Source organism: Diplodia corticola, assembly GCF_001883845.1.
Source record: "Diplodia corticola strain CBS 112549 chromosome Unknown scaffold27, whole genome shotgun sequence".
NCBI lineage: Eukaryota > Fungi > Ascomycota > Dothideomycetes > Botryosphaeriales > Botryosphaeriaceae > Diplodia > Diplodia corticola.
This window is the reverse complement of record NW_017971506.1, coordinates 187784-215280: the sequence shown is the minus strand read 5'-3', so window position 1 is coordinate 215280 and position 27497 is coordinate 187784. Positions and strand designations below refer to the sequence as shown.

Genomic DNA, 27497 nt, shown 5'->3' with positions numbered 1-27497 from the left:
CTCCGACGCTCGGCCGAACCCTTCCTGGCCAAGCGTCCGACATGAGGTCGATGGTCCAACAGCCTTTTTCCAGGCCAACCCCTGTCTTCGCCTGAAGAACATACCATATCACACCGAGCTTTCACCGCTTCGGATCTCGCACTCTGCTTCTCATGCTTTCCCCACCGTCCCGCTGCCTGTGGTACCGACAAACAAACTGGGAAGTGACGGAATCATGTCTGGAGGGTTAAGAAGTGCTCGGCAATGGCGTATCGCGGACCGTGCTATTTATCAAGGGCCAAACATCTGTCATCTGATCAGGTGTGTAGGAGCTTTGAAGCCCGTGTGCACCCGTCACCGCGGATTGAAAATTGGCAACAAGGTCTCTCGCTGCTGCACCTGGCGTGATCGACTTCGGGTCTGGGATTCCGGATAGTTGAGGCGTGAGCACAGCCCGGTGAGAGTGATTGATCCGTGTCCTGTAACTTGAAGAGCCATATTTTCACTGCTTGGGGACCATCTATTTCCATGGGCACGAGGATACAATGGTAATATATCATTCAATAAGCTTGACTTGGACTACAAAACGCCAAGGATCCAAATCCAAATCTAGTCTGGAGAATGGGCTTAAGGCCCCTAGATCGATCGAGAATGATTGCGTGCATCGCCGCCACGCATTTATATAGTATCTGGGTTTGCTAAGAAAGCTTTGATTCGCAGCCGTAAAGTGCGGCTGAAAACAAGCGCCTTGACGTCCTCAAGTCTCCTTCGCCTCTAGCCTTCAAACAAAGCATTCTCTAGCTATAAATAGAATTTTGACGATAGTTGTTCATGCCTAAGAGCACCCATTCCTACTGGCTTCGTGATGGTGACAGGCTGGCGGCTTCGAGACTTCTTTGAAGCTCTTCCAATTTTGCTGCAAGCGTCCCTATAAAGAGCTCCGCTTCTTGTAGGCGCTCTTCTGCTAAATAACAGCGCGCTAGAGCCACTCCATGTTCAACCCTCTCAGCCTGAATAAGCTTCTCCAAGGCGGCTTTTCCCCTGCGTTCCCGCCGAAGCATCGATCGGAATTCCCGGGTTGACAGCCTGTCAGCTGGTTTTCTTCGTCGCGCTGACATCGCTACACTCACAAATCAGTCACTGCTCTGTTCTGGGAGTCCCTCGAAACGTGATTGTACCATACCTTCCAGGCTTACTTCGCGGAGCATTGAAGAGGGAAATAATGTCTATATACAGTCGGTTGAGAGGTCGCTAGAGTGTGGGGAGCCGTAGTCTCACTCTCAGATGCTGTGTCCGGTAGTGATATATATCATGTCATATCAGAATTGGACAAGAATCTAGAATTCCGAGCTTTCGGATCCTACCCGATTCTCGCGAGAGGACACCAAAGCGGCGGCAGGCACCTGCCTGGGCTTCTCTCACTTCTGCGGACCTAGCCCGGTCCAAAGGAAAGCTCCGATTCGGGTGTGAAACATGCACGTCCACGAGTAGGAATTTTCCTTAAGATGGTTGTACATACATTTAATGGAGCTGCCGGCACCGCGCTGACCCCAACATCACTCGTACCGAGCCTCGGAACCACCCCACCGGTACACGCTTTCTAGAAATCCTTGGTCTAGGCTGAAAGCGCTACATTCTCGCCCGTTCCTTTCCGAGAGCATCTGCATATGATAGCACGCTCCAAGGCTATGAGCCCTTATGCGGCTTTGCTTGGACAATGACCACGACAACTTCTCCAGTCGACTCAAGGTCGGTAGAGTGGCTGTTGTTACTTTCTGCGGAACTAAATGCCTGTGTGGAGTCTGTAAGTAACACCAGTCGCCGCGCGTCCGTTTTCGCACCGCTACAGCCATGTAAGTGGACCAGTGAGTCCCAATCTCCTTGGCAATTTCTTAACCGTTGATCGTGACAACAGGTTACAGGATTACTAGGTGGTTCGACGACCGCCTGATGCGTTGCAGTGGAGAGGTGTAACTCTTTAAACAGACTATAATGCTTGGACTAGCGATGTTAACCCAAGGACTATTGTGGTCGGAGTGGTATTGAACAGTAGCGTGCTCTGCCTGGACAACGGTGAAAATCAGGCTTCGTTAAGCGAGATGGCAAATGGGGATAGCCAATAATCTATCTCGGATACTCTGGAAGCGATGATTTGCGTTGGCGCGACGCTGATGTTTTAGACCTCTTACTACAGTCAGCTAATTCTGCTCCCCCTCCTTTTTACCCGAGGGGCCGCATTAGTGCTCTTGGCTACATCCTAAGCCCTTATAGATGATAAATAATTTTGCCTGCTAAGCCAAGCTTTTCTATAATAGCTCAAGAACGATAGAGCCCACACCGGCGAGACATAGCTAGCCAATAATAGGAGATAGAACCGGGCGGATGTCTCCGGGGCGGGGTTGCTCCCGTCCATATCTTGGCAGTTGTATGCCTTCGCACCCTGTCGGAGCTGGCAATAAATTGGGACCACGTGGATTGTGCACCTTTCTACAAATCAGGTCGCTTATTATGCTTGGCGGTTAGTTGATCCTACGGGGGCGTAGTCGATCACCACATCTGACACCGTGCAAGGGCCTCGAATGGCGGATGGAAGCCTCTTGGCCTCGCTGATAAGTATCCTTGTCGTTGTTTTTCGTGTTTATAGTCCGTTAGTACTGGACTATACTGGTGAATACTATGCGTTTCGGAGAAGCGGATAGCCAAAACATATACCTCCGCCATCCCGATTACTAAGAAAGCCAACGATAGTCTATAACAAGTTTGAAGGCTACTCTTATTGAGAAACACGGTAGACGAGTTTCGAAATAGGTCTATTGAGAATCATTGTCGCTCTCTAACCGCAAAGGTAGAATGATTTCTCTTACATAGAATATTTTCTTTACCCCCGTATAGGTCTTACTGACACCACCAGGAACTGCTGGATCGCAAGGCTCAAACAAGGATTTATACTAAGTGTGTACGCATCTCTTTACATTTGCCCGCTGAAAAGAGGTAAGAAGGCTGAAACGAGCCAATCTCAAGTTGCGTGTCTTACTAAACCCCTACAGAGCCACGAGCCCGCTTCATGGAGTGCAAACCCATTTTAAAACTTCGACGTCATCTACTCCTGGAGCGTAAAAGAATAAAGTGCCTTAAAAAGATTGTTCAGCATGAAAGAGCTAAGCACAGGTTAGCTGTGGCACGAATCCGTAATGCGGAACGGAAGATTTCAAAAATGAAGCGGGAACTCTGCCAGCTCAAGCAGCAGAGTAGTTGTCTGATTTTGCAAGCTACCGTCAGCAACGGGACCAGAGCGCTGCTGAAAGCAAATAGTGATCATCAAAGGCGGATCAGAGAGCTCGGGATGCTCATCGAAGACATGAAAATACATTAAGGAAGTAGTTGTTACAGCAATTGACATCGACAGACGAGTAGAGATGGGCTAAGCTAATGTCATTTTCTTCAACCTATTGTCTTGAGCGATACGGATTACAGCTATTCCTTTGATGATACATTGCAGCCCATTGGATATGTACAAAAAAAAAAATGCAACATCCCTTGAGACACGTTATGGATTCCAACAATGTTGGGATTGATGGAGGTTGATCTGGCTGAACAAAGCATGAGACTGACGGGGGAAACCGAATGCTGCTGGAAACAGTCGTGTTTCGGTTACGAATGAAGCTCTGGTACTCTCGTATGCGGACCGAGCCGGGAGGTCATGCCGGATATTACCCCGGTAGAAAGCTCTACGAAGGTACCGTGCTTCCGAAGACAAGCCACTGGGTCAGTCGATGATCAGGAGAGTTTCTTGGAAACAGAAGCAAAGCGGTTTTGAGGGAGGAGGGGTATCGATAAAGGAAGAATATACTTTTCGCCTTGGCTCTACTGTGGGCCGGCTCGACATGCTCAAAGGAGCTCTGGAGAATGTCAGCCATTCAACCTATACGCTTAGCGCACGCACCTTCCGAAAGTCTTAGTGGCCAAGCCGGGGACCGGGAGCGCAGCCGCCTTGAATCCCCAGCTCTCTTTTGTACTGCCTCGATGCATTCGGCTTCCCTCGGCATGCACTGGCTTTAGCGGTTCTCACACCATTCAGGGTTTCTCACGCGCAACTCCCACCGGTCCCGGCTCCCGATGTGGGGATTCTTGAGTTGAGCTACCCATCGGGTCTCTTACTGTTTATGGGCTGCTAATGCCCGATACACTCCAACCTGTCTCCCAAGGTGAGGGGTTCGACCGTTGCCCCGTCAGCCTTGTTTGGTTCCTGGAACCGCTTTATTCGAAGCGCTTGATCATGACCACTACATATAAAGCACGCAGCCTTAAGCGTTGCAATCACCTGCATCAAAATCCTTACCTAGCTTGAGATCCTTCTTGCACAACAATGTCTTTCGATCAAACAGAGTACCTTGCGCTACGCGACTTGGCTCGCCAAGAGAGACCGTATCAACTATTCCAAGACGAGGAATATTGGGTGCCTATCAGGCTACACAAGCCTCTAGCGATCAGTGCTTTCCGAGGAACATATTTTTTATGGATGAAGGCGAAAGCCAAGACGAGCATTGGAAAAATACACGCCGCCTACATGTCATTGAATCCTGACGACACACATATTTTATTTGGGCAGACAATGATAAGCCCCGAGACTTACATCCGAGACCTTGACGAGTTGTAAGTCGGCCACATTCAGTGATAGCTCACTATCTCACAAGTTGTAGCAGCGATAGAATGATCGTTCTACTAGCGGCACTTCCTCAAGATCACCATGAACACAAACCTAGCACGCAGAGTACCGTGCCCCATCGCTCGATGGATCTTACCACCCCTTCACTTGCCAAAGAGACATGCGGTACAGAACTAGTTCGAGAGACGGGGCGCCTTGACTCCGATAAGGATGCCAGCGTAGTCCCACCAACACCGTCGGAATTAGCCGCCCCGGGTGCCTCAACGTCCGGTACACACCGGCCGACTTCAAACGAACCTCCGCAAAGGATGGGTGGTACAATCGATGAGTCCGAGCCAGCCCAATCAGACGTAGCTCACCACATCGGGTCGGACCTCGACCATGCTGCATGTGAAGAATCGGTAGAATGGCTTGAGAAACAAAGGCGGGATCTATGTAATCACTCTCAGATTCAGCCATCATGTTTACCAAGGCCATCCGTATCGAAAAAACGGTCTGGGTTTGCTGTTCCAACGAGGAAGTCTCAACGGCGGGTCAAACGGGTCAATTATAACGAAGACGTCTTGAGTAAGCTGCAACAACGGTTCTAGTCATGTCAACTAGTACTCCGTTTACATCTTCCTTTCTTTCCCGCTTTATTCGTCGATTCCATTGATAGCAATTCAACCTTCACAACACATGGTTCCATAGATACCAGTTTTTATTGCCGAGAGAATGTTTAAGTAATCACCCACTTGCACAAAGTCAGCTTCGGCTATAACTTTATTGTGAGACGCGTCGCCCAGTAATGTGGTCCAATCATCCTCAACCCTGCTCAATTCATCGATTACGGGACCGTGCTACCTTCGAATCACATGTCCACCAAAAGCCGTCGTCTTCCACTGCCCTGCAACGCTGATCTGACTGTAGGATCAAACACCATGTCTCAGTCGTATATCGTAACACCATAACGGTGGCTTGCATCGGAAGTCGAAAATGTGAAGATGCCTTCTATTTTCCTTGTGGCATAGTATTGATACGCTTCTACCGATAGGGTGATGCGTCAACAATATAAAATTCGCGTCAGAGTTGTAAAAGCTCCTTTCTCATACCGCAGAACTTCTCGCCTTCAAATCAACTGTGGAAAGCGTTCGTCCGCCACTGTACACTGCGCTGGAGATTCAGGAAGCATTAGAAGAAGTCAAACACGTTTTATTTAGCTTGTCAGCTCGAACCTTCATGAGTGGTTACAGATGGCCTTGCAGGAGACAACAATCCGGGGTCGCCAGTGGTAACCCTATCACAGTAGACCGTGTAATACAAGCTGGCAACCTTAAATGACGACCGCACTGCGGTACGTGCCGATGTAGGCCAGACGATCGATACTGATAACAGCACCGAGGTGACCCAGATCCAATAGTTAAGCAGATTGAGCAACTGCCTCTACGGATCGGCGGTGGTTTACCTCGCTAAGAAGGGCGAGACCGATTCACTTCTCGCCAGAAGGATAATCGATGTAGGTGGAGAGGACTGCTGAAGGGAACGGAGAGGTGCGCGGAATGCACAGGTAATGGGCACAGATAAGGCGCACGCCCATCGACCATAGTAAGGTGCGCCTACTAGTATGGCTCACACAGCAGACGCTAGTGGCTGCCCAAGGTGCAGACAGCTCTTGGCTGATATACTCCGTTAACGGCACAAATATATTGCCAAAGATGATTCACGTGAGCTTGAGAAAGAGTAGGACAGCGGAGTAACCCCGTGGCTATATGAAATTAGACCAATTCAAATTTAATAGAAGTACTTGGTGCTTTGCCAAGCCGCTGTAAGAATAAGGCCCACTACAGGATTAAGCCGGTTAGGTCAGGTCGGGTCAGGTCATGTTGGGTTGGGTCGGGCTGGGTCAGGTCGGGCTGGGTCAGGTTTGGTCGGGTCGGGTCGGGTCGGGTCGGGTTGGGTCAGATCAGGTCGGAGCTTGGCACCGAGAGATCTTTGTAGGTCGAATGTCGATAGAGATCAACCCGGCAGCCTGTAGAAAAAGCCTTGCCCATACTAGTCTTGCCCGTAGATTGGGTGCCAGAAGGTCTCAATTACCACGACACTGGTTTGATGGCCATGGCAAACCAGCTTGACGAAGCCCGGTGGGGGATGGCGGCCCCGCCGGCGGCTGCATGGCATGAAAGTGTCAGGGTACATCAAAGATTCTGAAGCTAACAGCTCGATGAAGTTTGTTGAAGCGCTCTTCACGAGCGCCGGAATCGGCTCTTCCGAAATAAAGCAGTTTCTTCCCCGGATGCTAAGCACTGCATCGACAGCCGCGAGAGCAAGCAAAGCACGTGTTTTTGGGGGACCCATGCTTACCGCGTGATGATGTCGCCGGCTCGCAAACAATGCCCCAAGACACTCGATTGCAACTGCGAGAGGTCTTTTGTGGCAGACTACGGATTGGTCGCCGCAGAAATTGGCCTCGGCTAGCTTTTTTTCATACTTGAGACACTTGAGATAAGCCTAAATAGCTAATTAAGCATAACACGTCCATGCGGAAAGAAACAATGACTGACTTCCCCATATGAGCCATGTAACAAGCTTGGCCCAGGACAATAAAAGAAGACTCGGTTGGAGAGAGCAGAGAAGGGAAAACAAAGAGAGGGAGAGGGGTGGGAGGGCTTGTGTGTCGGTCGGAGTGTGCGCGCCTCTGCGGTCCTTGGTGGAAGGTCAGCAGTCAAATCAGAGATCGAAAAGCGAGAATACCACGTTATACTGATTAAGCGAGAGATATTTAGGCTCACGCCTGGAAAAGAACATGGGCGCAAGCTGCTCTTAAGCGGGCCTCTGCTCCGGAAGTGCTGTGCAGTCCATCTCGCGACAACGATCATTCTTTCGACATACACGCCATGCCAACACAGCTGCCCAAGCCGATTTCCAGCGCGTGGAAAACGCTGCCGAGCAAGGACCAGCTGGCCATTCTTACTTCTGTCCGGTTTGTTGACTTCTATCAGCTCACGAGCGTGCAAACATGCACATATTGGCTCCTACAGTCGCTGGACGCGAACCTGCCGTCTAGTACGCTCTCCGTACGGGTTGGCCTTCTACAAGGCCTGTTTACTGCCGGGCAGACAATATCAGGCGCTCTATGGGGACGGTTGGCAGACGCACTCGGGCGGAAGCCGGTGCTACTCGCGGGCTTGATAGGTATGGCTCTGAGCTGTGTAGTAGCAGCCTTTGCTACCTCCTTCACCGTCCTCGCGCTATGCAGGCTATTCGCGGGCCTCGTCAACGGCACCACCGCCTCCTGCAAAGCATCCGTGGCCGATATCGTCCCGCAAAAGCAGCAGGGCCGTGCCTTCGCAACACTGTTTCTGTCCTTCAATGTGGCGGCCGTGCTCGGTCCTGGTGAGCGGTACTACCGGTCCGCACGACATCTTCCAAGCCTACTGACAGCCTTCAGTCATCAGCGCCGCCCTATTCGACCCCGGCTCTTGGCACGTGATACCCGGCTGGATGAGGCGGTATCCTTTCGCAGCACCAAGCCTTCTCAGTGCCCTTTTACTCGGCGCCGATGCTGTCGCGGTTTGGCTCTGCTTGCGCGAGAGCCTTCCGCGACATCACCGTACTAAGCTTTACCATCTCCTGACGCCAACTAGCGGCGAAAGTGAAGGAAATTCAGAAGTAGAAGGAGAAAGAGAAGGGAAGGAACAAGAAGACTTGAGCGTAGAGGACGAAGTAGTAGAAGAAGTGACGCTTGCTGTCCCACGGCTGTGGACCAGGCGATTCGTCACATCACTGGTCATGTTTGCACTCCTCGAATACCACCTCGGGTATATCCCTCTGCTCTAGACATGTACTCGCATAAGCTGACAGCCTATAAACCAGCCTTCTTACAGCCCTATGGCCGCTTTTCTTAGCGAGCCCGCGACGTGAGCCCGCCGACGCCGTGGAGCTGCCTCTCCGCTTCTCGGGCGGGCTGGAACTGACGCCGGCAGGTGTCGGGGCGGCCACCGCTATGCTGGGAGGTGTCGGCCTGTCGCTACAGCTGGCCATCGTCGTATCCATAATACGCCACAGCCCGGTCAAGGCGTTCGACGCCACGCAACCGCTGTTCGTGCTAACGTACGCACTCGCGCCGTACCTGGCGCTGGTGCCAGCCGCGTCGTGGGCGCTGTGGCCTTGCATCTTTGTCGGCACGGCGCTCCATGCCGTGACGCGTACGTACGGGCTGCTGGCAACGACCATGCTGCTCGACGCTGCCGTCCCCTGCCAGACGCTGCGTGCGACCGCCCACGGCATCGCCGCCGTCGTATCCGGTCTCTGTCGAACTCACGGGGCGGTGGTGGGAGGCATTTTGCACAGCTGGGGCCAGGCTAACAATGCCGCCGGTCTGGCTTGGTGGGGTTGTTCCTTGCTGAGTACCATCGGCTGGGCGCTAAGCCTCTGTGTTTGAAGTTGAGCAAGCTTTCACTGGGTGCACCGCTCCATTGCCTCACGTCAAGTGCACAAGTTTCAACATAGTTTGTCATGCGTTACAGGATGCTCAGTGATCAATCCAAGTCAAACAAGAATGCCTTTGGGGTTAGGAGAGCAGTGCCGAATCCGACGAGAAGCGTTCGCCTAGGTTGTTAGGAGAGTGCGAGCCTGCGAGCGTTGAGTCGCTGTGTCCATATGTCGTCGGCACAAAAGGTCGGCTTATCCATCCTCAGTTCGTCAACTATACCTTATTCTCAGTCCATGTTCGCAATCCTTCCTGGCTCTGGGCGTGGATTAGTGTGGGAGAGGCTGGGGTCATAGATCGGCTGTACTTGCGACGGGCCATCCATTGAGGCCGGGAACTGCTAAAGCAGGCGACCACCCGAATACGGCAGAGAAGGCAGATAATAGGCGTCGTCGCTACTGCTACGGTGCGATTGATTTGCCTTGTTTCACTGTATCATTGATTCATAGCTTTTACTACGTAACTACCTATTCCGGTTAGATGCGTCGGCAATGCTAGTAGTATGGTTCTAAGCGATGGGAACAGAGAGCTCATTTGAGGAAAGACTAACGCGAAATGGCCATTAATCTGCACGTGTGCCCAATGGGAGCTCTAGTAGGTATCCACCTCGTACTTTCAGGTTTCACAACCGCTCCCCCGCCCAAAAAAAAAAAAAAAGACTAAGGAAGTCCGGGGCTCGTTTCTAGACAAGCAGACGTCGGTGGGTCGTGGACATCTCTGCCGAGCTCTAACACTAGTAACGGATGGCCACCGTGCGGACGTCTCGCACGCAGAAAGTATAAACACGGGCACCAAGAACATCCGGGTATCCGATCCAAGACCTATACACCGACTTTATCGTAAGATACTTGAGGTAGATCCCGCCTTAGTTTTACCCACAGAAGGCAAGACCAAGGCTTTGTGAAGTGGGTATTGAGAAGATTAGAGCCTTTTGAACGGTCTACCACGACCCCGCCGATGGGACGCGCCAGTCATGGAGGGCCGAGGTTCTGCGTCGCCTCCTCCGGACGGATGGCGACTAGGTAGGTACTCGGGGCTCCGCGGGTCGGTGCAGATCCTCTTGCCCCCTGTACCCGTCATCCCCCTCCACATCTATGTGCGTAGCACTTTCGTATTTAGACGCTAGGCCCGTTTAAGAAGCACTTGCATTCGTCATCTCACCATGTGTTGTCGATTTTAGTAATATGGTGCCATGAGGCTTATCAAGCGCATATTCAGGGGATCGAGTTAGGAGGCCAAGGTACGATCTTATTTCCGTTTTAGCAGCATCAAGATTGATTACGGCCCAATGACTTGATAACGACGGTGTATGCTGTACCGAAATCATGCTACCAATAACGGTGAGGGAATGCCCCTGTCCCGGCAAGGATCCTTGCCACCACACTACCTCCCAACATCAGTGTCAGCAAGAGCACCGACGTACGCAAAGCTACATTGCATATCTGGGCCCTGTTGCGAGCCTTGCATCTGTCGACGAAGCCCTCAGTATCGTTGGTGTGCACCATGTCCTGGCCCGCGGGCGGGAGAGGCAGGCCGAGAAAGTCGCACAACGGCTTCCAGCCCTGCCCGACGTGGTACTCAAGGAGGTTTTCCGGGGGCACTACCGCACGGACGTGCTCGTAGTGCTCGCGGAAAGCCTGCTTACCGTGCTGCTTGAAGTCGCCCTTGAAGAAATCTGTCCAGAACTTGCTCAGCATCGGCTGGTAGAGTCCGGACGCCCAGTCGCATCTGGCCAACGCGCCTAGGACGACGTCATTCGCGCGCCAGTCGACGGTTTTGAGACACGACCTGACAGTTTCAGAGTCAGTTTCCCATCGTTGTACTTCGCTTCGCTTTGGAGCACCTACTTATACCAAGAGTCAACGTCGCGCGTGGTGATTATCACCTTTGCGTCCGGGTATGCCTCGGTCAATTCCTCGACAAAGGCAGCGGCCGGCCAGTCGCATACTGACTACATGACTGTTTACTTGAAATGGTTCTCAAATCGAGGGCAATTGCTGCTTCCTTCTTACCTGACAGTGCCCGAGGAGCTGATCCCACTGTTTGCGGCCAAACTCCCCAACCCCATCATACTTGTGGCTGAGGGCGTCCATCCACATCAGCGCATCAGGCGGGTTCTCCACACTCGTGGACATCATATGGTAGCATTCGCCGAGGCCAAGTTGTCTTAGCGCCTCGCGGAGTGCTACAAACAGAAAATGCCACGGCCTGTTAGATTTTCTACTCGGAGCAAAGTGGTATCAATCATAGGGTAGAGCCAGCGTACATGCGGTTCCGGTACGTCCAAGCCCAAGGCATATGACCCGCATTGGAACTGTCCTTTTGCAGTTACGGCGATCAATATCAGTGTCGTGAGTGAAGACATCTGTTCTTGGTTTCCTCGTATACTTGCTAGCGTAAGCCATCGGGTATTGCTGAGAGTGAGTGAGAGAGAAAAGAGGGAGAGGGAGCGAGAAAGAAAGAGATAAACATGACCAACGTAATATATAAATTAAATGAATGGTTAGAGCTAAATCATTGAGCTGAATGCTCTAATAAACATATCTAGCCATTTACAACTGAAAAGAAATTAAAGCGGTCATAAGGGTAAGAATAGTCACTCGTATAGATATTGAAATAAGCGAGAAAGGCGTTTACTGTGTAATTAACTGATTGAACCATGGCCGTATACCAAATGAGCACGCTAGCCCGTGTAAAGATGTCCGACCTAGCCGTTTCATCTTTTGAAAGCTCACGACAAGAAGCTCACCAGCAGGGGCATGGCGGTAATGCACACGGCGGCTGCTCCCGCGGACCCACGACGTGGCAAGAGCGCCAAGGTGCGCCAATGGTTGCAAGGCCGTGGCGTTGACGCCGGTTGGAACTAGGAGCGGTGTGGCTACAGGATATGATTCATGTCATCAGCAACGTTAATAAAACCGTTGCATATGACGCCTTACTCGACGCCGACGAGGGGCTGGTCTGGGCGGGCAGCGACAGTTTCGCCGGCATGGGCATCCAGGACCCCCATGTCTTCGACTTCCACGTGTGCGGCTACTTACTTCTGCATGATGCGCGGCATTGGCATCGACGACGGCGGCACGGCCCGCCACGCCTGCGTGATCCCCGCGCCCTCGCGCCTGACTAAGTACACGCCCGCCGCCACCGTCGCCTGCGCCGGCGTCTCGTCAGCCTGCGGCGGCCTGCACAACTTCTTCAGCCTCACCGACGACGGCAGCGTGCTCGGCCGCACCGTTTGTGCCGCATTTTGTCCGCATCAGCTTGTCGTCTGGCCGGCTTGTGGCGGCTTTTGCCGTCCGGATGCTGTACGGCCTCTCGGCGCTTCCGGCAACGGACCTGGCGGCGTGTCCATTTGTTGGTCGGTTTAGATCGTACAGCCTTTCTGACATGCCAGGAACAAGATCCGCACTGGGCTCGAACCAAGGTCTGCCAGTTGTTATCATGCACGGCGGAAAGATTCAGAGAGACCGCACCAAATTTGGTCCGCGAAGCAAAGGTACCTGTGTTGGTGGCTGTGCACGTGCAGCTCCTTCTGTGGGGCTCCGCGTTCTACCTACCCAACACTGTTGCCGGTTGAACATTCGAATTGAAATGCTCGTTAAGAAAAAAAAAATGGTAGATGCTGTTCATTACTATGCCAATGTGCGTGGGACCTGGCACTATATCTATCTACTACTCTCAATGCGCCCTTAGAACTCAAATTGGGATTGGTACAATGCCGCCCCCATCATGACGTACCCCCTGTTGGCTGTTATAGGTACCAATAGTGGTGTTTAGTGTGCTACTAAGCACTAGGGGCCGATTAAGCTTTAGATCCGGAGCTTAGCCCGGACCAATGTACACAAACATAACATCTACTCCCGATCCGGTGTTAAGGGACGGACCGCGACAAGTCCGGTCTTAAGCAAAGTCCGGCTTCAGGCAACGACACAGCTCGTCGCGGGAATCCTTCAATGCTTGTATATAACGGGACCCAGAGTATGCTCAATGTAAAAATCACACAAAATTCACCAAAGAACTTTCAAGCATCCATTATGCCTCAGTTGAACGGACAACAAGTTGGAACCATCGGCTTCGGCCTGATGGGTAAACATCCCCTACCCCTAAGCTACACACGACTTTGCTAATACGCTACAGGTCTGACGGCCAAAGAGATCCCCGAAGATCAAGCCTTCGCCACGATGCGTAAAGCCCTCGAAAGAGGCTGCAACGTCTGGAACGGCGGCGAGTTCTACGGGCCGCCCGAAAGGAACTCGCTCACACTCCTCAAGCGCTACTTCGCCAAGTACCCCGAGGACGCGGCCAAAGTCTCGCTCAACATCAAGGGCTGCGTCCTGCCCGGGCACAAGGTCGCCGCGAGCCGCGAGCAGGTCTTCGCCAGCGTCAACAACTGCATCGACATGCTTGGCGACGCGAAGAAGATTGACGTCTTCGAGCCCGCCCGCCGCGATCCCAACGTGCCACTAGAGGAGACCCTGGGCGCGTTTGAAGAGTTGATCAAGGAAGGAAAGATTGGCGGTGTTGCGCTGAGCGAGGTCAGCGCGAAGTCGATTCGGGAGGCGGCCGCGATTGCGAAGATCCAGTCGGTCGAGATCGAGCTGTCGCTGTGGGCCACGGACCCGCTTACCAACGGCATCTTGCACGCTTGCAAAGAGCTGGACATCCCCGTCTTGGCGTAAGTGAAGACGCTTCCTTCTCTTCTCGTTCGTGCGCTGAATATTTGCAGATACGGCCCCGTGGGTCAGGGCATGCTGGCGGGCAAGTACAAGTCGTTTGAAGACATTCCTGCCGACGACCGCAGGCGCGACTTCCCGCGCTTCCAGCGCGACAATTTCGAGAAGAACCTTGATCTGCTGCGTGCGCTGGAGAAGTTTGCGAAGAACAAGAACTGCACTCCGGCCCAGCTGGCCATCGGCTGGGTGCTGGCCATCTCGAAGAGGCCAGACATGCCTGTCATTATACCTATTCCTGGCGCCACGACGGCCGAGCGCGTCGAGGAGAACTCGACCATCGTGGGTATCACCGACGAGGACATGCAAGAGATTGATACCATTTTGGCGAGCTTCGAGGTGGCTGGGACGAGATACCCGGAGCAGGTCATGCACATGACGAACACTTGAAGGATCATAACGTGTTCAGCTAGCTCCTCGAATGTAGACATGCAAATATCATCGCCACTTCTGTTCTATTTGTATTACAATGTTGATTGGATCCGGGTCGTGGCAACAGTACATGGGAGGGAATTGTTGTAAAGTTTCAGGCACGATACACCACTTGTAATGCGCGGGTGTGAGAGACAAATTCAGTGATGCGGAGGGGCAGACGATCAGCACAACAATGCCTTGGGATTTCTGCCGAGGATGCTACTCGGTACGCGGAGCCCGCGGAATGCGTGAGTCTAAGGAGTTTAGGCCTAGCGCGGGCTCTAGGCTTTAGTGCGTACTATTCCATACAGGCGCCATCATTTACAGGCACTCTAGGCCGTAAGTGCACGCGGAATTAAAAGATATCGTAGATCTTCTCCAATTAGAGATTTGGAAGTATGAGCTTGTTTTGAACCCGCATACGTCACCCTTCATTCTTTAGCGTCATGGCTGAGTAGCTACATAAATAGGGGACTGTTCTACCATTGGGGCTGTTTGCACAAAACCACCTCACGAACAAACGCCACATACATCAACAATGGAGAAAATCAAAAGCTTGTGGGATCAAGGCATGTGCATCCCGAAACCCCAATTCGGGGAAGCCAGCATCGACGATCAATCCGGTCGCGTACGTATCTGGATCGAGACTTGGACTGGACTTTGAGCTGAAAGAGCGCAGGTCATCATCGTCACAGGTGGATACGCTGGCATCGGATACCAGCTTTGCAAAATTCTCTACCGCAAGAACGCCACCGTCTACATGGCTGGACGCAGCAAGGATAAGTACGAAGAAGCTGCGGAGAAGCTCCGGACTGAGGTGCCTGAATCGCAAGGAAACCTTTCATTCCTCCAGCTCGACCTCGCCCGACTCGACACGATCAAGGCCTCGGCCGAGGAATTCTTGGCCAAGGAGAAACGGTTAGACGTACTAGTTAACAATGCCGGAGTTATGCTTCCTCCAGACGGCAGTAAAACCGATGCAGTATGTCCTCTCTCGCTTGGCTCCCACCGCTTATGCTCACGACCTTCAAGGGTTACGAGCTCCAGATCGCCACAAACGGCCTCGGACCTTTTCTCTTTACCCACCATCTCTTCCCAATCCTCTGCAGCACGGCTGCATCGTCACCTCCAAGCTCCGTCCGGGTGACTTGGGCGGCCTCTCTTGCCATCGACCTGCTGGCCTCCGACGCCGGCATGGAATTCGACGAGAACGGCGATCCAAAGAACTTCGCCAGTAACAAGAACAACTACGGCCAGAGCAAAGTGGCCAACCTCTTCCTCGCCGTCGAGTTCGCCAAGCGATGCGAGAAGCACGGCATCCTCAGCATTTCGTGGAACCCGGGGAATATCCAGACGGATTTGTACAGACACATGAGTGGAGTTGGAGCCGTTGTTTCCGTACGTACTATTTCCTGCATTGAGAATCTCGAGTGCGGTTGGATGCTGACACGGGTTTAGAAATTTACGCTTTTCCCACCTTCGCTCGGTGTCATTCCGCCCTTGTACGCGGGATGGTCGCCGGCCGTGACCATGCAGGATTGTTTGGCTGGTGAACTGATCATCCCATGGGATCGGAAGCACACGCCGCGCCCGAAGTTGCTGGAAGGTATCAAGCCCAAGTCGGAAGGAGGACAAGGCCTGGCAGAGCAGTTTTGGGAATGGTGCAAATTGCAGACCAAAGTGACTGAGATACTGTAATGTTATTACGGCACAGGGACTCGGAGGGATGTTGTCTATTTGTCACCGTTTGTACATCAGCTCACGCGGTCTACGCACTTCATGACAATAAAGTTTTCTACCGAAGCGCGGTCAAGCCATTCTAGAATCACTCACCCTCATCGATCACCGGCTCCCCCCTATCCAAAGCCTCCAAGAGCTCCTTCATCGTCCAAGGCCTAAGCTTGAACCCTGGCACCGAATTCGTGTTCTCAAAAGGCGTGCCAGTAAGGATCGAGCGAGCAGCATGCATTTGATTGGATGATTAGGAAAGAATCCGACACTTTATCGAATGTGAAAAACATCATCCTGGCCTCGAATGCCGTCAAGCTCATCTAGCCGCATGCAACCGTCCAAATAGGCATCCCCGATATATGTTGCGCATTCCGCTGGCTCCACAAACCGTAGGACGTGTAGCGGCCCGCTTCCAAAGAAAGCGCAAATGGCATCGCCGATTTCCATGCCAGGCGGACCCAGCCCGAGCCGGCCATTGTAGGTTCTGAAAAACGTGCGGCCAATGTTCCGCTCAATGGCCTCGTAGCATTCCGCAATACGCCTCTGTGTATCTCCGGGGATTCCACGATCCGTGCAGATTTGGCGCAAGCATTGAGACGTTAGGGCCCAGACGGAAGCAGTAGCAGTGTTGGTGCCGGGATTGCTACAGTGCTGCTGCCCAACCAAAGATATAAGGGTGGTTATCGCATCGTTGCCAGTATCCGTGTAGATGGATTCTGCATCTTTGACCATGTCGCTTGCGTGCACACGCAGATAATTATGCGGCAGCATCGTGGTGATTCCATCACATGATACCCGTTGCGCAAGCGTCCGACACCGCGCCTCCCAGTCGATCCAAGCTGCGACGTCCGTTGGGTGTTGCACGTTGAACCGGGCTTGTTGGAGCCTGGAATCCTTCACCACGTCACTGACGGCGTCTAGTCTGAATCCTGAGATCTCCAGGCTTTGGTCATCGTCGTCGAGGACTTCCGGGATGCGCAAATGACGGTGGTGCGAGTTTTCTAGGATTCCGGCTCGGTAATTGTTCTGCTCGAAGTTGAAGGTTCGGTAGGGAATTGGCTTGGAGAAGTCGGGGCACCAAGACGGGAGCTTGGAGCCCTCCTCGTACGCCGAGAGTGATAGGATAGCAAGTGACTTGTCGTGCCTGAGCAGTGTTTTGGCGAAGCGCAAGTAAGTCTTCCAATACTGCTCGCGACCTTCGTTGCTGTAATCGATCAGTGGGGCCACCTCCTCCTTCAACCCTTCCTCCAGAAGCCCAAGGAGACTCCAAATCCGATCGATTGGCTCTTTTACCCCCAGACCCCAGCAATGCGATAGCAGGTATGGCGCGATGTTTCCGTGTGTCGAACTTCTAAATGAGCCGATGGCGCCAAACGGAAAGCTGTACGGAAAATCCCTTGCTGTTCTCTGCGTTTGCATGTATAAATTCATGTCGAAGTCGCCTTTCTCCAAAAGGCCATCAATCTCTGCAAGCACATCAAGGTGTACTCCGTGCAACCCACACATGACTACGGCATGCTTGGCCAATACACCTTCTTGAAAGGTCCAGAGCCGAGTCGTCCACGGTCGTCCGAGAACATCGCGCAATCCCGCCCACTTGGCTGGGATCTCCTGCTCCAGAGCACCCGAGATCGGGGTTTCCCAATGGAAAGGACAAGCCCGGCCGTCACCTTGTAGCGCCTCGAGTACAGATGGTATCTCATCCATGAATGTGTCCGTATGCTCTCCCGCAGGACCGATCCATATGATGACACGTATAGCGCCTGCAAAGATGGTGCCCATCAGCTGGATTTGGACCTCTTTCTCGTTCGCATCATCTTGGTTGATACAAATGGTGTCGATCCATAGAGGGCGCGATGAACCACCACGTCTTGATCTAGGGGGTTCGGTCCTGTAGTGGTACAGATGCTGCATCATCGTCTTCAAGCTTGGTGTGACTGGGAAAGATTTGCCGTTACAATCGATGGCTTCAGTCCGGTCTTCGGTGCCCCACGTATGAGACACTGCGTCAAAACTGAGACTGGAAGAGAGCTTAGTCTTGATCACTCGACACACGACTTTGTCATTGGCGCAGTCAATGTTGAGAAGGCGAATAAAGCCTGCGCGTAGAGGCGTATACTTCATTTCGAAGGGTTCTGGCAATGGTGAGCTATCGAGACTAAGATAGGACTGTGCTCATCGTCTTTATCCTCCTATACACACCTTAGCCCGATCACTGCTGTTTTAGTCACGCGTGCAGCAGGCTGAAGGCGGCTGCAGCAGGCTGGGTTCAGCTGATAGCCAGGCTCGCGCTGCCTGCGAGCTCCACGTCGCCATGTTTTATTGGTGTTAAACGTAAGCCAAGGCTGACACATGGGCAAACTACCCGATAGTAAGGATCTCACGCATTTTACTTGTGATCGTCCTACAGCGTGGGGGCTAAATGGAGGCTAAGAGCACTCAGCTGCACCTCCAAGGAAGCGCGGCATCGCCGATGCGCTCGAGCCACCGTGATCTTTCTTATTCCAGACCTTGTAAAGTACCTTCCAGTGCGGAGGAAGACGCCAGACCCATTTCATGGTATGAGCGACGCTGCGGACCTTTGTCAGAAATCGTTCCAGCTCTTCGTAATCGGCTCGCTCTTGTGCTTTAAGCCGTTGGAGCCGCTCGTACCAAAGGTTGGGCTTGGCGTACCATCCACCCTTGTGGGAGCTTTCGCCATTTCCGCAAGGACTTGGCGGGCTTTCTTCTATAGCACAGCCTGAATTCTCGTGCCACTCTTGTTTGCCGTTGCGTCGCCGATGGCACCCTATCGGCATTTTGTCTTCCCGTCCATGGCCCGCGCGACCGCTGGAATCAAAATCACCTATACCGTGTTGGCTGTCTTCGTTTCTGTGGCCCAACCTACACAACTACTTACCTTTCTTCTTGTGACAAAGCTCTCGTAGATGTGAAGCCAAATTTGGTGGTCGCGGCAATCTTTCAACCCAAGTTTACGGCTTTTGCAAACCGGTATTGTTTCTTTTGTAGCTTCCTCGCTAGCTTCGTTCCATGGTTTCGGATACGGATAGTCTGAAAATTGAATGACTTTTGCCTCCCGGAAGGCCGCATTCGCATCCCAAGTCTCTTCGTCCGAACCAAGATAAGCTGCATGGTCTTCATGGCGCAATTCCATGGCCAGTAGTGCATACGGCCTGTGTGGAATGACTATACAACTCTGGCCATTTGTTTTGTTAAAGATGTTCATGCCAAAGTTGTCCTTTCCGTGGTGACGTATTTGTGTCATGACCCTCCTCATTTCCACCCCAGAAGGTTGAAAACCCATCAGCAGTGACGTGAGGTTAATGATCTCTTGGGTCTAGCCAATATGCCCTCGGCATCGCTACGGGTGCTGGTGGGAGGGGAACCGATTTTTCTATGGTCTATTTGCGTTCAAGTCAGGCCAGCTTCACTGGAGCACTATGGTCAGGGACGACAACGACGATACTGACGACGATACCGATGATGACGGAGATACCGAAAAAGCGGCGAAGGGCCAGGAAAAAGGTCGAGGCTCAAGTGGTGGTAACTTCTCCCGCAGCCGCCTTCGCCTCCACCTCCGCCGCCGGCTGCACAAATTGGCCGCCGGCCCGGGCCGCCGGGTACGCTGCTTGCTCTCTAGAAGGCCGTTTGTCGTTACGGAGAATGGACTCGTGGGCTTGGCGCTGGAGAAGGTGGAGAGGGAGTAGCTCCGTTGATAGCTTTACCGTAGAAATGGGTATACATCAAACGCAACCCATCCTTCCCTTTGGTCATCGGCATTCCATGGCCGGATTTGCAGACAACGTGCGGCACCGGGAAATTACGACCGTGCTCTTCTCAACCATCTCATCACTGAAGTGTGTACCTTTTCGCAGCCATAAGCCCACAAACCCACAAACCACCCCCCACCTTGATCGACCTCACCACCCGTAAACGGTCCGCGCGCCACACAAGCAAAACAAAACCCATGCGCAAAGGCACCGAATTGACAACAGAAGTTCGAATACCCACTTCCAACTTTCTACTACACAAACCAGGAAAACATACACACACCCAAACAAACCCCTACATATCATACACTCGCTCGCTCACTCACTCGCTCACTCGCAAGCTCCGTTCCTCCAAACCAAAGCAAAGCAAAGCAAGGCCAAAAAAAAAAAAAAAGAACATGGCGATTCGACCTCCTAAGCTCAGGCCCAAGCTCCAACAAACGCTGAAAAGCCGAACAAACGAACGAAAGCAGCTAGAATCAATAAATATCTCTCTTGTCTGTTATGTACGGATGTAAAACACATATATAGTACGGAAGGCTTCCGCCAGCCAGTCAGCCAGTCAGCCAGTCAGCCAGCAGAGCAAAGGACTCATTCACTTTCTCCCCCTTCTTCTTCCTCTTCTCTTTCCTTCTTTCTTCTCTTCCCCGACAAGACAAGACAAGCGATGTAATCTGCCAACGGTACGACTGCTGAGTTCAATCGGATTCCAACCACACAACGGGCTAAAAAAACAAAGGACTAGAAAAAAGGAGGAGAGAGCCAGAGAAAAAAAAAAGAAAAAAACAAGAGACTACAACTCCTCATAATACCCCTCCTCACTCCCCGCACCCCCAGCCCCATCCCCATCCCCATCCCCGCCATCATCCCCGCCATCATCTCCCCCATCATCAAACCGATCACCACCACCCTGACCACCCTCCCACTCCTCCCCCTCCCCCCCAAGCCACTCCCACTCCCACTCATCCCACATCTCCGCATCCCCCTCCTCATACCCCCCGTCTCGTCCCTCACCCTCCCCCCCACCCCCACCGTTTCCCCCGTGCCCCTCCCCCTCCTCCCCCTCCTGATCCTCGCCCTCATCCTCCCCAATAATCCCCCTAAACTCCCTTCCCCCCCTCGGCGTCTCCACCAACTCCAACCGCCACGCCTTGCCCTTGGCCCACTTGGCCAGCTGCTTCGCCAGCTTCTCCACCTCCTTCGGGTCGTCGATCTTCAGCTTCTTCAACTGTTCCGCGTCCATGATGCGTTCGCCTCCGGTGGCGCCACCGCCGCGTTCGCCGCGCCGTTCGCCGTCCGACTCGGCCACGACGCCCAGCAGGACCGTCTTGCCGCCGCCGGCGACGGCCGACTTTTCGATGACGGAGCCGGGCTTGCCGACGAGGGATTGGGCGCCGACGGGGATGCCGCCGATGGTGGGGAGGGGGGGTGGGGAGGGGGGTTGTTGGTGTTGATGTTGGCCGTTGTTGTTGTTGTCGGAGGCTGGGTACTTGAGGGCGTCGGGGAGCTCGATGTCGGTTTCGGTGGAGGCGTCTTGGTGGAGGACGTGGTTGGGGTTGGACTTGTGGCGGTAGCGGCGGTCACGCGGGGAGGAGGGGGGCACGACGGCGGCGGCGGTGTCGCCGTGGGAGGAGGCGATGGGGGCGCACGAGATGGCGTGGGCGCGGTTTTCCTGCGGTGGGAGGAAGGCGACGTCGTTGCAGAGGCGGGGCGTGTAGATGACCATGAGGTACGAGCACGTTGCGACCTCTTTGATCATGCCGATGCGGTCCGGGGTGTTGGGGTGGCAGTGGAACTGCGTGCCCCGGTTAGCGTTTTTTTGTCCACTCTTCTCGTGACGACGATTCCCCTCGACGTACCTGCACCTCGATCTTCCGCTCTTTCCCCGTCAAATCGCACGTCGTCCCCCCCGTCAGCTTCTGCACCAAGTACCTCGTCTCGCCCTTCGTCTCCAACCTCGCCACGCCCGTCTCTCCCTTCGCTCCCGCCTCGACCGGCACCCCCTCGTCATCGAACTCGGTGCCACTCCCCTCACCCCCACCCTCCTCCTTCCCTGTCGGAAACGTCCCCAACGTAAAACTGTGCACATTCGGATCCTCGACGGGCGGATACACCGGGACGCCGCGACTCGGGGGCAGCTGATGGAACTGCTTCACGCCCTCGTTGTAGCAGAAGCTATAGCTCCACCAGCCGCTCAAGAAATAGATGCAGTTTCCCTGCATCCCCTTCAAGAGCTCCCAGCCACGATCGCTGGCGCGCGCGAGCTCCTTCGCTTCCTCGGCGGCTTTGGAGGCCGCGGTGTGGTGGTCCTCGGCGTTCTCGTCGTCGACGGTGGCGTTGGGGGTGGGGACGATGGGGACGCGGCAGAGGTAGGGGCGCGCGTGGAGGGTGAGGAGTTCGTAGGTCGCGGCGAGGTCGGCGTCGGGGTCGTCGTTGGAGTCTTTCGTCATGAAGGGATTGGCGTGCGGCGGCGGCGGCGGCGGCGGTGCATGTGGCGCATTGGCGGCCTCGCGGAAGTGCTCGTCATGGCCGTCGTTTGCGTCGCCTTCGCGCGGCGGTTGGTGGTGCGAGAGCTCGACGGTGGTCTGCGCGGCGGCGGCGTCGGCGATGGGCTGCTGTTGTTTCGACGGCGACGCGGCGTGCAGCGACCGCGCGTAGTCCTCGGCGATGGCGGCGTCGGTGAAGACGATTTGGTACTGCTCGGGACGGGGGGTAGGGGTTAGCTGCGTGCAATTGGTGCTGTGGTGGTGGTGGTGCGGGAGAGCTGCTGCTGCGGTTGATGCCAGCTTGCGCAGCTGCGGCGCCAACGGCAACACGACGATAGCTGACGACGTACCTGGGGGAATGCGAGCAGGTCATCCAGCACGCTGAAGGAACTCTGGCTCGCCAGCACGAGCTGGACGATTGCGGGCAGGGCCCAAAAGAGCTTGGTCATGGCGGCGGTGGAGAGAGTGGCATGGGTGGTATTGCGGAGGAAGGCGGAGGTGTCTTGCGGAGGGACAGCTCGCCTGTTCGCGCCTCCTGCAGCCGCCCCGCCAGTGAGACATTGGATGCGCCCAACACCGCGTCGTCACTGCACCACGCTCAAGAAATCAGTCAAAGCCCGGTCGTGCTCGTCCAGAATTTTTCGCTATGCTATTTTCACGGCTTCTCTGAGCCTGCGGTTCCATATCTTCGTGGTACATTACAATGCCAAGCCTGGCAAATCGTCCGAATTCATCTGCATGCGTCCCCCCTCATGGCATCCAACCTGGAGCTGTAAAAAAAGATGTAAAAAAAATTATCCAAAGTAAACAAAGAATCCAGGAAAACAAAAAAAAATCAACAAAGAAGCTCTACGCGTTCTCCCAGTTCCGCCATTTACATCCACACCCGCCGGTGCCACCGTCGATGCCGCCGGGCCCACCCTCGGCCAGCGTGACGTTGACGTCGCCGAACGGGCCCTGCGCCGGGTTCACCAGCGTGCCGCCAAAGTCGCGGTTCTCGAGCTGCAGCTTGGCCGAGTCGTCGATGATCTTGCCGTCGTCGTCCATGCCGTAGCAGTAGATCATCTTCTCCGTGATGTTGCCGCCGTGCCTGTCCAGCGTGATGGTGACCGGGTACGGGAACGAGCCCGGCCGGTCGAAGTCGGCCGCGCTCGACGCGCTCGACGCCGCCCCCGAGCTCGTCGACGTCGCCAGCAGCGCCTTGCTCGTGCTCGACTGCGTCCAGATCTGCACCAGGTACCGCGTCTGCCGCCACGTGCACCGCACCTTGGCCGCGTCCTTGGTCGACCCGCCGTCGCGGTCCGCTTGGATCTCGCCCGTGTCGGTGCTGTTGACCGCCATGTTGTTCTTGAGGAAGATGGACCGGTCGAAGTAGTTGTAGAAGCCGTAGTGCTCGTCCGCTGCGCCGCGGTTGTAAAGCTTCAGCGGCTGGTTGGCGGGGAAGAACAACAGGTTCGCCGCCGCCGCAGTGCCGTCCGATGCAACATCCGGAGCCGGAATGATGTCCGCGATGCTTCCGTTGGTCGAGCTCTGCCTCTTGGCCAGACGCTTCGACGACACATGGTCGCCGTTCAGGAACGAAATGTAGAACGGAGTATCTTCGCCTGCAAATGGAGCCGAAGCTCCATCCGTCGTGTTTCCCAAAAACGCCTGGTCTTCGTGGCTAGGGGCTGAAGGAGAGGCCGTTGGCTCGTCCCGAGTACGGAGGAAGTTGAGCCATCTTCTGTGCTGGATCGACCGCTTGGTCTTGGTCGGTTGCAACGCCGTCGTGTTGGAGATGGTGCCGTTGACGAACTTGATCTGAAACTTGAAGTTCGGCTGGTCGGGTTCGTTCGGTGCCAGATCCTGCTGCTGTTCTTTGGGTACCGCACAGCTCCACATCGTCTCAGGCGACACGCACCCACTCTCCGCGTAGCTGTTGTCAGGCTCGGCAATGGTTGCGACACCTGTCGGAATCGGAGGGAATCCCGTCAGGTTCAGCCACACCGAGGGCGTGTCGGGAACGTTGGTTGCTGAGGGGCTGCCGTCCGGCGATGTCGAGGAGCCACCCGTGCTAGAGCTGCTGCCACCGTCGCTGCTGCGTCCCCTCGGCAGCAGTGTTCCGAGCAGAGCAGCCATGATGATCAGGAGAATTAGGAGGAAGGTGATGCAGCAGCACCAGCAACAGCACCTCCTCTTTTTCTTCTTCGCCAACGGGTCATTAGGGTCCGCCTTGGCTCTCTTCGGGAACAGGTGCCAATAGCCGCCGGCACCCTTCTGGCGCGGTGCCTTGGGGGCCTTGGCAGCCTTTTGTGGCTTCTCCGTGTAGTGGGGGCTTCCTGGGAACGGCCTCCGAGTTCCGCCTCTTTCGAGTGGTTCGTTGGGGGATCCGTAGCTGGGCGGCTCCTGCGTGAAGTAGTTGTGCTGCTGGTGATGGTGATGGTGTACCTGCGTCGGCGGCGGCGGGAAGTAGGGGACCTGTGCCGGAGCAGGCGGATTAGAGTAGGGCGCCTGTTCACGCTGGCTTGGGTGCGGCTCTTCTGCAGCCCTATGGCTCGAGTAGGGGAACCCTGCTGCAGGGTGCTGATTTGAGCGGTGGGTCTCTGCTGAAGCCCGCCGACTGGAGAAGGGAGCGTCGGCCGAGGTACGCCGACTGGAGGGGATTGCACCTGCAGGTGCGGGCATCGAGATGTCATGCGGCCTAGAGGACCGGCGTGTCGAAGTCGACCGCCGGGGAGTAGCTGCAGCTGAAGCCGCCCGCGGCTCAGCCGACGCATCTTCCACATAGGCGTTCATGCTGCGAGGCGTGTTGGTCAGATTGTACGGTTCGTGCACCGCGCGCGCTGACAGGACTGTACCCAGCGACGCTACAGCGACCACAGGGGTTGTGTCTGTACTACGAACGGTGTCGCGTCGCACAAAGTCCTCGTCCCGGTAAAAAGGCACGCCGTTGAAATTGTAGTGGCTGGAAAGATGGAACACATTGTTGCTGTCGTTATTGTGGCTGGGTGGCGCGGGGTTCGTGTTAGAATCCGATCTAGCCGCCTCGAATCCTTGGCCGAGGGCGACCGGGATTTCCCTGTCGCTGGCGCTGATCGCGCTTTGGGCACCCTCCGGCTGATAAGACCTGTCCAAAGACTCGCGCGATGGAACCGTCGAAATCCCCAGGTCGTCGTGAGTCCTCGCTGGCGACTCGTCCAACGACGAACGCTCCCAGCTCTCCGGGCTGAATGCCGTCGACGAGGACTGGGGGGTCTGAGCTGCCCTTGATCTTGCAGAAAAGTTACGGCGCAGATCTGGCGAACGAGAGAAAAACGACCGGCGCAAGGGCAGAATCGGAGTGCTCGCATCGCTAGGCGTGTTGGACGCGAACCGGAACCGAGACGGAGTAAATTCAAAGGGAGTGGTGATGACGTTCCACCATCCTTGAGAACGGTACGGTGTTGGCGGAATTTTCGTGTCAATGTACAGTCCGGTAGGGCCTCTGAGGGATCCCGCCGACTGAGGCGTGTTGTCCTCTTCGAAAAGGGTAGCATCAGAAGTCACACGCGCCTTCTTGGTGTTCGCAATCTCTTGCGCCTTCGAAGACGGGCCGGGTTGGGGCGGTTCGGGTTCAGACGGAGTCTCGGAGATCACAAACCCGTTCGCAGTGCTGATTCCCCCAGGGCTGTTGTCGTTCCTGGTCCCGAAGTTCGCAGGAATTGCAGGAACGGGAGGAATGTGCTCTCGACTGGGGTTGTAGACCGTGTACGCATTCGTTGCTCGAGAGTAGACGCTCGACGCGGGACGAGGCCGGTTGTCCATGGCGGGGAACAGCCAGCCAGCCTTCTCTCTTGCGGGGGTGACGATGATGGTGGGCGTCTCCGCAGAGCCCGGGCTGGGGGATCTTTGGCCGCCGGCGGAATGGACGTCCAGAAAATCTCTTGAGTGCACAGACTGAGGCGTGTCATGCTCAGAAACCTGTTCTGGTGATACCGTCAAGCCGATGGTGATGGGGCGATCAGATGGAGACACATCGAGGGGGCTCATGCGCGGTGGCTTGGTTCCTTCTGGGGTCTCGGGTACTCCAATGTGGACGACCGGAGGATCAGGTGGAGGTCCTGGAACAAATGGAACCATGAATGGTTTCGTCTCTGGCTTGACTTCCGGGGCGTTTCTGCGCATCGTCTTCGCTTTGAAGTGGAAGCCGTCGTCGGCCGGCATGGGCCCTTTCTCTTGCAGCTCATAGCTGGGAGCCAGCGTGTCAAAGCTTTCTTTCCTGTCTTCGGGTCTCAACTTGCGTATCGACGCAGATTTGACCAGTCCCAGCCACTTAAACTTGCTTGGAGCCTTCTCCTCTTCAGGTGATACCATGCCCGGCCTACCCGTAGCAAATAATCCTCCGACGGCAGCAGGAAAGACTTGACGCGGCGCAGGGCCACGATGACGACTGTAGTTGGTGTCGACTGCAATAGTGGGCCTCATGGTCTGGCCGAACGGCTTGTTCCTCCTCTTGGACTTTGACTTGTTGAGATGCGATGACAACCTCTTCTGCTTGGTAAAGGCCTGCCTCGCAGCAACACGTGAAGCATCGTATTCCCAGCTCTGGGAAGGCTGATAGCCTACCACGATGCCTTGCTTATCCATCGCATCATCCGTGCGCGGTGTTTCGTAAGGAGGAGGAGCCCTGAAGTTCCCGGCTTGGGCGTGCCAGCTGTCCAGACCGGCTGGCGGCTGTGCTGGCGATCGAAAGTCGGCGGCAGCAGGGAAACGCGTTACCCTCTGGATCTTGACATCTCGGTCAACAAAGTCTGGGTTTGGGTTGAGTGTGGCCATGGTAGGCGCCGAGAAACCGGATGTCGGGGGCTTCAAGTCAGGAGGGTTTGAGTCGGGTGTCAGACAAGGACGTCGAGTCCGGGACAAGGAGAGGGTAATGGATTATGAGAGGCCGAACGAAGACATGGTCGCAGGAAATGCAGGTCGCTTTTGGGAGCCCGAAACACAGTAGGCTTCTATTGTTGTCTAAGACGCGGGGCTGGACAAGGGGAACAATAGAGACAATAGCAGGACAAGATCGCGTCAACGCGATGAACGAAGGAGAGAAACAGAGACTTTTCGAAGTGAATGAGAAACGGAAGAAGACGAAGACGAAGAAGAAGAAACGAGAAGCAGAGCACGCGATGGTGGCCGTCAGGCGGCCCAAAGCAAAAAGTACATTGGTGCAACAGCCTAACGCTCGGAAAGGCGCTCATCCTGATTGCGGGCGCGGCAGAGCAGGTACTGTACAGCGCGAGC

The 27497-nt window shown here is 54.7% G+C and overlaps 7 protein-coding genes across 7 annotated transcripts; 3 read left to right on the top strand and 4 right to left on the bottom strand.

Moving 5' to 3' along the window:
- Positions 1 to 7518: 7518 nt before the first annotated feature.
- Positions 7519 to 9065, top strand: BKCO1_2700066 (mfs multidrug transporter; the record flags this gene model as incomplete). The annotated part of the gene is made up of 3 exons (XM_020273598.1): positions 7519 to 8017; positions 8073 to 8162; positions 8608 to 9065. 3 exons carry the CDS (start codon positions 7519 to 7521, stop codon positions 9063 to 9065), a joined length of 1047 nt encoding a protein of 348 aa, XP_020130028.1.
- Positions 9066 to 10327: 1262 nt separating this feature from the next.
- Positions 10328 to 11518, bottom strand: BKCO1_2700065 (nad dependent epimerase; the record flags this gene model as incomplete). Its single annotated transcript, XM_020273597.1, has 6 exons — positions 10328 to 10360; positions 10432 to 10496; positions 10537 to 10901; positions 10961 to 11064; positions 11126 to 11298; positions 11380 to 11518. The coding sequence occupies 6 exons, from the start codon at positions 11516 to 11518 to the stop codon at positions 10328 to 10330; spliced, it is 879 nt and encodes a 292-aa protein (XP_020130031.1).
- A 1629-nt stretch (positions 11519 to 13147) lies between these two features.
- Positions 13148 to 14233, top strand: BKCO1_2700064 (aldo keto reductase; the record flags this gene model as incomplete). Its single annotated transcript, XM_020273596.1, has 3 exons — positions 13148 to 13199; positions 13251 to 13788; positions 13840 to 14233. The coding sequence occupies 3 exons, from the start codon at positions 13148 to 13150 to the stop codon at positions 14231 to 14233; spliced, it is 984 nt and encodes a 327-aa protein (XP_020130030.1).
- A 562-nt stretch (positions 14234 to 14795) lies between these two features.
- BKCO1_2700063 (short-chain dehydrogenase) lies at positions 14796 to 15955 on the top strand (the record flags this gene model as incomplete). The annotated part of the gene is made up of 4 exons (XM_020273595.1): positions 14796 to 14885; positions 14937 to 15239; positions 15290 to 15655; positions 15716 to 15955. The coding sequence occupies 4 exons, from the start codon at positions 14796 to 14798 to the stop codon at positions 15953 to 15955; spliced, it is 999 nt and encodes a 332-aa protein (XP_020130025.1).
- A 303-nt stretch (positions 15956 to 16258) lies between these two features.
- BKCO1_2700062 (heterokaryon incompatibility protein) lies at positions 16259 to 18112 on the bottom strand (the record flags this gene model as incomplete). Its single annotated transcript, XM_020273594.1, has 1 exon — positions 16259 to 18112. The coding sequence occupies one exon, from the start codon at positions 18110 to 18112 to the stop codon at positions 16259 to 16261; it is 1854 nt and encodes a 617-aa protein (XP_020130024.1).
- A 2439-nt stretch (positions 18113 to 20551) lies between these two features.
- BKCO1_2700061 (misfolded glycoproteins degradation protein yos9) lies at positions 20552 to 22693 on the bottom strand (the record flags this gene model as incomplete). Its single annotated transcript, XM_020273593.1, has 3 exons — positions 20552 to 21553; positions 21618 to 22454; positions 22595 to 22693. The coding sequence occupies 3 exons, from the start codon at positions 22691 to 22693 to the stop codon at positions 20552 to 20554; spliced, it is 1938 nt and encodes a 645-aa protein (XP_020130027.1).
- Positions 22694 to 23093: 400 nt separating this feature from the next.
- On the bottom strand, positions 23094 to 27038 carry BKCO1_2700060 (uncharacterized protein; the record flags this gene model as incomplete). Its single annotated transcript, XM_020273592.1, has 1 exon — positions 23094 to 27038. The coding sequence occupies one exon, from the start codon at positions 27036 to 27038 to the stop codon at positions 23094 to 23096; it is 3945 nt and encodes a 1314-aa protein (XP_020130026.1).
- Between the last annotated feature and the right edge of the window lie 459 nt (positions 27039 to 27497).